This window comes from Chionomys nivalis, chromosome 8, assembly GCF_950005125.1.
Source record: "Chionomys nivalis chromosome 8, mChiNiv1.1, whole genome shotgun sequence".
Classification (NCBI taxonomy): domain Eukaryota; kingdom Metazoa; phylum Chordata; class Mammalia; order Rodentia; family Cricetidae; genus Chionomys; species Chionomys nivalis.
In genome coordinates this window covers 91,449,512-91,458,488 of record NC_080093.1, presented here as the reverse complement: position 1 = coordinate 91,458,488, position 8,977 = coordinate 91,449,512, and the positions used below count along the sequence as shown (strand labels likewise).

The 8,977-nt window shown below is 47.7% G+C and overlaps 1 protein-coding gene across 1 annotated transcript; it reads right to left on the bottom strand.

The window, feature by feature from the left end:
* Positions 1-297: 297 nt before the first annotated feature.
* Positions 298-8,170, bottom strand: Hpx (hemopexin). Its single transcript, XM_057779346.1, has 10 exons — positions 7,894-8,170; positions 7,690-7,754; positions 7,542-7,613; positions 7,125-7,246; positions 4,525-4,678; positions 3,737-3,949; positions 3,392-3,511; positions 964-1,094; positions 718-880; positions 298-579 (listed from the first exon to the last, which is right to left on the bottom strand). Exons 1-10 carry the CDS (start codon positions 8,112-8,114, stop codon positions 320-322), a joined length of 1,521 nt encoding a protein of 506 aa, XP_057635329.1. The 5' UTR covers positions 8,115-8,170; the 3' UTR covers positions 298-319.
* Between the last annotated feature and the right edge of the window lie 807 nt (positions 8,171-8,977).

Genomic DNA, 8,977 nt, shown 5'->3' with positions numbered 1-8,977 from the left:
AAATGATCACACCCATACACATCCCTATATGTTCTAAAATGATCACACCCATACACATTCTTATATGTTCTAAAATGATCACACCCATACACATTCCTATACGTTCTAAAATGATCACACCCATACACATTCCTATATGTTCTAAAAAATGATTAATATGTATTTTAAAAAGAGAGTTGCTAGCTTTTCAGTTCAAATGAAGAAGACTGTTTCTCAGTCAACGCCCCATGATTCATGTGAAGAAGCCATCCAGTTTTATTAGGATGAAAATGGAGAGGTAGCTGGGCTGCACTGGGCTAATTCCCGTCAAGGCTTCTTCTTATTGACTGCAGCCAAGGAGGCTGTTGACTCTCTGGGGCTGAGGAACCACCTTGGCGGCATTCAGTTTGTCTATACTACTGTAGCAGTACAGATTGGGCCCATGGATAAGGTATAAGCTGGGACCTTTGGAAAAACATGAATAGGGACCAAGGGACTTGTCCAAACATAGGGCCCCATCAATTTTCTCATGGGGCCAAGAAAGCTCTGTCCATATCGCCTGAGCTCCTGACTTCAGGTCCAGCCACCATAGCCGCCGTCCTGGAAAAAATAGGGAATACACTTAACACGGCTCCTATATCATGAGGACCTTCATTTAGCTTTTCTCATGCCCTCCTGATCATCTATGCCATGAAGAGTCAGCAAAAGAAGACCCCTTAGCACCCAAAAGCTCCTCACCTGCTGTGACATAGAGCCTGGAAGAACCAGGGCAGATAAAGGTCGAATCCACTGTGTCAAGGCTGATCCCAGGAGGGCTCCCGAGTTCCTTCTCCAGCCGCTTTGGATAACCGCTTACTAGGGTATTGCCTCCCTTTGTCAGGAAGACGTATACTTGAGTGCCCTAGGGGACAAAGGAGAGTAATGAACATAGACCTGTATAGCCCTGTCCTCCTCTCCATGTTAAACCTCACTCCCGATACACACCTGGATCAGATAGACTTTCCCATCCCAGGAAAAGGCAGCATCGACTGCCGAAGGCCCCTGGGGCCAGTGATGAGCAATGGGCCAGCTATGCCACCCATCACGGCTGGTGTCCAGACGCCAGTAGTGGGAGCCTGTGGGATACCAAGAGGTAGTGTGAAAGCTAACGCAGTGGAAGGACAAGCCAGGGGTACAGGACTGAGTCGTGAGAGGGAAAGAATGCATGCCAAGGCCAAGAAGAAACAGGGAGCGTGAGAGGAGAGCCATGCTGGGGGCTGTGGCTCCACAGAAGCTGGAGTCAGCAGGGCGGACAGAGGCAACCGCGGAGAGCAGCAGACAAGACTTCAGTGTGCGGTGTATGTGAGCGAGGCACATGCACATGTGTGTGGAGGAGGACACACACACTCATGCATGTGTGCAGAGGCCACAGGGGGATGTCGGCTATCCTGCTTTATCAACCATTCTCCCCTCTCCCCGCATCATTCTCTTGAAAACCAGATCGCTCACTGACTCTAGAGCTAGGCTGGCAGCCAGCAAACCCCAATGGTTCTCCCACCTCTGCTCCCCAATGGTAATGGGGTTACAGGTGTACACCCTGGTTTACCTGGCCTTTTTCATGGATCCTGGGGAATCCAAACTCAGTTCCTCACACTTGAGCAGCTAGCGTCTGTCCGATCGTTTGGTCTCATAGTAATATACTAAAAGAATTAACACTCCCACTCATCTCCCTTCCCCTCACGGCTCTCTAATTATACTTGTGTTTCTATCTTCCGTTGAAATTGCTCAAGGTCAGCACTGTCCTCCAAATATACTGGTTAAGTTCTACCTCCTGGCTTTTGGCTGCAACTGGGTCTCAGTTCTCATGTAGGTTATGACCTTCTGATCCTCTGCCTCCACCCGCCATGCCAGTTTATACAGTGCTAGAGATCTCCAGAGCTGTGTGTATGCTAAGCAAGCCCTCTGCCAACTGAGCTACATCCCTAACCAGTCCTTCTTTATTAAACATTCCAAGAAAGAATCTTGGCTCCTACAATTCCAGACTTATCCGGTATGATGATTATCTTTTTGACTATCGTTTTTGGTCTTATATCTAAGACATCTGAGTTCCTGTTTTGTCCTCTTTCCTTCTCTAAATACCTTTGGCTCCCTTGGTGGGTGTTCTCACGAAAACCATCCGTATGCTGAGGATGAGCCTGACCTCTTCTCCACTCAGAACGACATTTCCTTTGAACTTTAGGCTCAAATTCAACTGTCCACCTGACACATTCATTTGATCCTATTTGGTACTCCAAACCTAGCATGCTCCAGCCACTCTCTGTCCCCCCAAACACACGTCCCCACACACTTACTTTGTGTTTTCCCCTAATGATCCCACATGCTTACCATATATGCATACTCTCCTGACACTTACATGTTCTTACTGTGACATGTGTTCTCAGCCCAGTTATGTATAGTCACGACATGTATGTTTCGTCACAGCTCTGTTTTCATTAAGACGTGCATTCCTGCTGAGAGGATACACTCTCCATGTAGCTATATATTTCTCAGTAGAACCTGTTAGTCACAACACACTATATTTGCTCAGAATTAAAAAGGTAATTTCACTTTTCTGGGCCCTTGGCATTTATGCCACTTTTGCTACATATATCTCAGGTTGGGTGTAATGTGGTTGTTTCCTCCCCGTTTTGTAGATCTCTTCAGTGTAGAGAGTGCCCCATCACTACCTGCCTGAGGAGTCATATGTCCCCAAATATCATGAGGTGGCTTTTACCATCTGGTGACAAAGGACAAGGGATGGGTCTCTTCATTGGACAGTCAAAGTAAAAATCTCCCTGAAGCTACATCCTAAGGGTCTGGAGTGCACAATGCTTCTTTTCTGTTCTTTGCAGTGGGAACATCTCATCCCTAAGTGATGCTGAGTCCAGAGACCAGGATGTAAGAACTAAGCATCTTGGAAAGATGGGTTCCTAAATAAATGAAGGGGACCCAGAGTACCCAGAAAGGCATGTACGAGAGCAAATGACACAAGGAGGCACAGACACAGCCAGATCCAGAGAGGAAGCGAGCCAGGAGTCTCAGAGAGACATGCAAGAACAAGCGATACAAACAGGCATGGACACACTGAATCCAGAGGACTCAGCAGGGCAAGGGAAACTTGAGAAATTGCTGGGATAGAAGGGTCCCGCCGAGTACACAGACAGGGGAGTAGGTGCCACTGAGAATCAGACTGGTAGAAGATGTGGAAGGAAGGCTGGACAATCAAGGATAAGGCTGAAAGTACGCATGTGAGGGGATGGGAGTGCAAAGTGAAGGTGAGGTGCAGGGACAAAATACAGGACATGGTGAAGAAAGTGCAGGGGCTGTGTAAGAGAAGAGGTGCAAGAAAAAGAGCCAGGAGGCTGGAGATGGGGAATTTGGGGTAGTCTCTCACCACTGAAGGCATAGGTAGCACCACGGTGGTCAGACATTAATGCAGTCAAGCCGGGATCTGGGCTACAGCGTGAATGCATAGGATGGGTGCTATTCGTTGCATTTCTGGGTCTACCATGGCCTGGAAGAGAGGGAGGGAGTTTGGGGTTAGAGTAGGTTCTGCTGATGAAGAGATAGCCAGGGTTAGTAGGAATATGAGCTTCCCCTGTTTGTGGATAATAGGAGAACTCACTCCTAAGATGTTAGCATACAGAGTTAAGATGGGAGGTGAGCATATGAGGTCAGCAAGCTCAGCCAGCACGGATAAATTCCAGTAGGTCCCAGATGCCGGGGCTTTCTCTCTCACCTCTGCCAGGGCAAGACATGAAGTAGTCACGGGCATCCAGAGGGTATCTGGGAGGCACCTCTCCTGAGACGGGGTTGAAGCGCAGGAACTGGTTACCCTGGAAGCAGTAGTAGCGTTCAAGCCACCTCAAGGCTGCGGTGCAATTCCCAACAGCTGGCCAGGAGCGTTCCTTTTTGGTTCTTGTAGCAAAGTCCCAGAACCACTTGCGGTTACCTATGACCAAGAAATCAAAGCAATTCAACAAGGCTGGGTTATGCACACCTTGGACCTGCACTGGGGTCCACAGTGGATGGCAGCTACATAGAGCAAACAAGCATAGCAGGGAGGCAGCTGAAGAGAGCCATCACACATCGAAAGTCAACAGCAAGGTGCACATGATCAACCCAGTGATAGGAAGAGTCGAGAGAAGTCAGAGGAAGAGGAAACAAGCTGAAATGTGAGGTAGGAGTTAGAAAGCAAAGCTGAAGGCAAATTCGGTATGCAGAGAACAGTGTGGAGTTTCTGGAGACAAGGCCAGGGGATGTCAGAAGTCCAATCTGGAAGGTCAATAGGGCTTTGGTCATGGTGAGATGTGTACATAAGGGCAAGGAGCAGAGGTCGGCCCCGGGGTCACGAGGAATAAAAGAGAAATGTTAGCCCAGTTACCTTCATTAGAATGACTTCTGCCCCTTGCTCTACGTGACCTCTAGCCTGTAACAGGCTTTCCCATTTCCTTCCATATAAAGCCAACAGTGACGCTCCCACCATCAGCATGGGCACCATGACACCATCTGCGTTCTTGGACACACCTTGGAAGAAGAGGACGCCTTCACTCGGGCATTCTCCATGGTGGCACTCCACAGCGGCATCCAGTGGGTATGGGATTCCAGGGAATTCTTCTTGGAGCAGCTTTGGATATCCATTTTCCTTCTTTTCAGGGGGGTACACCCAGATTTTGTCTCCCTGCATTCGGAAACACTCTTTTCAGAACTGTTTACCTCCCGATACATTGCGTGTGTATGCACTTAGACAGCATCTCCTCACAGTTCCGTGCATTTTCAGTCCGCCGGTGGAGTACACCATTTTGCCCCTAGTACAATACTCCCAGCCAACAGTCGCCAAACTACAGCACATACACATCTGGCTAAGTATAAGCAGACACTCCTGTGTTACACTTAATTATAGCACTCCAGTTTTGGCAAGCACATCCATAGTAGGTATCTTCTAACCACTCACCCATTCACATATTCATTTGCCCATTTATTTATAGATTCATTCAAGAAGCACATACTGAATAACTATTCCAGCCTGAGCATTATGAGAAGCACTGAGCATCCAGGGATAACAAGTGCCCTTGAAAGCAACTGCTACATCCCAGCCATTCAGTTACCGAGGTGAAAAGCATGCACAAAGCACATTGATAATATAGGGGAATGTCTAGTTATGTCTGGAAAAGTCCCAGAAAGTTTTAGCATTGGAGAGAAAGCATATGACCGAAGAGATGAAAATGAGCGAGAATTTACCGGGTGGACAGAGGACAGCAGCATAGAGGACCCTAACAGGTACAGAGTACTCAGAAGGCTTGGTGTGACCTCATGTGACTGGTACACAATCAACATGGCAAGGGGAAGAAAACCAAAAAACCAAAACAAAACAAAACAGAAAAAAACAAGACCAGCTCCCTCAGACCCACGTGCACCTAGCATATGGCAACCAGGTACATGGCAGTACCTTTGCTGAAACAGGAAACACAGAGGAAAGGCTGCTTTGTAAAAATGATGCTTAATTTGGGAGGCTGCTGGATTTGGGGCAGCTAAGGAAAAGCTAAATCAAATATTTTTCAACAAGAAAGTGAAAAGAGATTTCCGAAATTCAGAACAACAACCCAGATCTGGTTTGTAGAGCACAGAGCCCTCAAACCCAGGGCAGTGGTTGGAATCACCCAGGGAAGGATGCTTGGAAAGGCTCAGAGTGGATCCCCAAACAACAAACATTTGGGGACTGTTTGTACTGGCTAGTTTTATGTGACCTTTACACAGCTAGGAGTCATCTGGAAGGAAGGAGCCTCAACTGAGAAGATGCCTCAGTAAGATCCATCTGTAAGGCATTTTCTTAATTAGTGATTGATAGGAAGGGCCCAGTCCATTGTGGTACCATCCCTGTGTCCCAGGTTCTATGAGAAAGCAGTCTGAGCAAGCCATGGGGAGCAAACAAGTAAGTGGCACCCCTCTGTGGCCTCTGCATCAGCTCCTGCTTCCAGGTTCCTACCCTGTTTGAGTTCCTGTCCTGACTTCCCTTGTTGATGAACGGTGATGTGGAAGTACAAGCCAAATAAACCCTTTCCTCCCCAACTTGTTTTTGGCCACAGTGTTTCATCACAGCAGTAGTGACCCTAATGAGGACACTGGTTAAGAAGAGGGAGTGGAAAGAGGCTGGAGAGAAAATGAAGCTGTCAGTCACTGCCACCCCAACCACACACACCCTTAGGCAGGTTAAGAGAACTTCTTCCTATGAGCGGACAGGTTGGGCCAGGGCGTGGGGCTTCATGAACACAAGAGTCAGTGTATTTTATCTTTTGCTTGCCCCCTTGGCCAGGTGCCACTGTCTTGGGAATAATCTTCCCCACATATAAACAGGATCATATATACAGGATCATAGAGGTCAAGGAAAGAAATTGCCATGAGTTAGGAATAACAAGGCCAGCTAGAACTAGATTAGGTATGAAGGATGGCCATTGGATATTGGCCTTTCCTGCCACAGGTGCACACGCTCCATCTCTCTGTCTCTCTGTCTGTCTCTCTGTCTGTCTCTCTGTTTCTCCCTCTGTCTCTCCCTCTGTCTCTCTCTCTCTGTCTCTCTGTCTCTCTCTCTCTCTCACACACACACACAGGAAAATAAGGCACAGGGAGAGGAAACTTTGTACCTACTGGCAAGGGTCCTGCCATAGTTTGAATGTGTCCTTCAAGGTAATATGTTCGTTCCCATGCAACAGTGCTGGGAGGCAGAACTTAATAAGATTAGTTCATCAGGGCCTAGCCTCATAAGTGGCTCAATATGACAATGGGAGCGGGCCTAGTTAGCATAAGTGTGGGCCACTATAAAAGCAGGTTTAGGCCCTTCCGGCTCTCTTGTGCCTTCTTTCTTTGACCTTGGTGCCATCTCTCTATAGGCTGTAAGAGAGCATGAGTTCTCTTGACAAATACCAGCACTATGCCCTTGGGCTTCCCAAACTCCAGACCCACAGGCCAAGGAAAATACTATTCATTAAAATCATCTAATATCAGATATTCTGTTGTGGCAGCAGGACCTGACCACGTCAGGCTCCACGCCAAGGACACCTGAGGGAGGAGGGACTCTAAGGTTGATTCAAGCCCTTTCTGGCCCAGCTCTTCCCTAGACCCCGCAGTACCTTGATCAGGAAGACACTGTCGGGACCACGGCGGAATGCAGCATCCACGGAGCCGGTGGAGTTCTTCCACCTCTCTGAGATTAATTCCCGGACCCCTGCATGACCCCTCCACACGAACTCCCCTGAAAAAAACAACATTCTCTGAGGGTTCCAGAGCAAACCTTTGGCTGATTGAGATAGTTTCAAAGAACTGCTATTGATACCCTCCAAAAACCCCTGAGCCCTCCCACAGATGAAGACACCCTCTCAAGGGATCGTGCTTGGAGGCCCAGATACGCCAACCTTTGTCTCTTTTAGACAGACTAATCCATGTAGCCTGGGCAGGTCTTGAACTTGTTATTCTCCTGCCTCAGGTTTCCTAGTTCTGGGAAATTTATATATTACTAGCATATGCCAGTATGTTTAGCTTTCTCCTACCTTTAAAGAACAGCATGGTTCCATTGTGATCCAGGGTGGTAGCATCAAAGCTCCAGCCATCCGAGCAGCGCTCTGGATCAGAAGAATATCAGTTAAGATGATAAAATGCAGAGACAGAGAAGACAGATTCAGGGAATTGGGGCCTCACCGATTACATCTGAGTCTGGCTTGGTTGCACTTTCACCAACATTTTCAGCAACAGTCTCACGGGCACTAAAGAGAACACAAATAGATATCTGGGTCCATTGGGTGCTACTCCTCTTCCGTAGCTCATGACCCAAGCCTGGAAACCGGCCCCATCACACTCAAGGCCAGATCACAATCCTCCATTGCTAACACCAGCTTTACTCACGAAGGGAGAGGGTTGGCAGCAGTCAGGGACCAGCACAGGCCCAGCAGCCCCAGGGTTACAGGTGATACCACTGTCCTAGTCATGACTGGGTTGGAAAGGCCACAGACAGCACTGGGCGTGAAGCTGAACTTATATAGAACTGGTAACAGCACCACCCCCATTTCCAACCCTATTGAGAAAGATTTGATTTCCACGGCTATGCCAATATTGGCAAATGACATGACAGCAAATAAGGTCGAAGTCTAAAAAAATCCAAGACTCTCTCTTCCTGGCACTAGCCCCCACCCCCTCCAGCAAATTTCCAGCTGCCAAGACTCGCTCACATACTTACAACAGCTGTAAGTGGTCATAAACGAGAACAGGATGGCTGTTTATCTCTACAAGGGGAGAGGGAAGAAGAGGGGAGAACCAACCTTCTTTGTGTAGTTGAGTATCAAGTCCAACTCAACTAAAGCCCACGGCAACTAGACAGATCGCTGCTTATAACCCTGCACACGCAAATGAGCTTCCTCAGAAATATTCAAGAGAACCTTTCCCAAGCATCAGTCATGGGGACCTCCTCTGGGGGGTACCCCAAACCTTTACAGCTTTATCTCTGGCCTACTGGTTTGGAGATATTGTCTCATTACTGCCAAATAATCCAAACCCTGACCCAAACTCAACCCCTGACCAAAAAAAAAAAAAAAAAAAAAAAACATAGTTGCAAAAATCTTCTGAGGGAAGGCACAGGGCCTGAAGAGAAGGCATTTTTTTTCCCCTGTTGTCTCTCTCAATAATTCCAATTTAGTGGGGAACACTTTATTTAGCTCTCACACTGAGCTGTAATTAGGATTGCAGGGTTACAACTGATTTTGGTACAATGTTGCCGTATCCATGCATGCTTTCTGGGCCAGCTTTTCTGACCTCCCAGCCTCTCCTTTCCTGTATGTCACCTACCAAAAACTTGAAATTCCATTTTTCCAACCATGTATTGATTACTTTTTGTTAGTTTTGTTTCTTAAGCAATCCAGGGTTTTCCGCACACCGGGCAAGCGCTCTGACATCCCCGGCCCTGATCTTGTTTTGTTTTCACTTTGCTGACCTA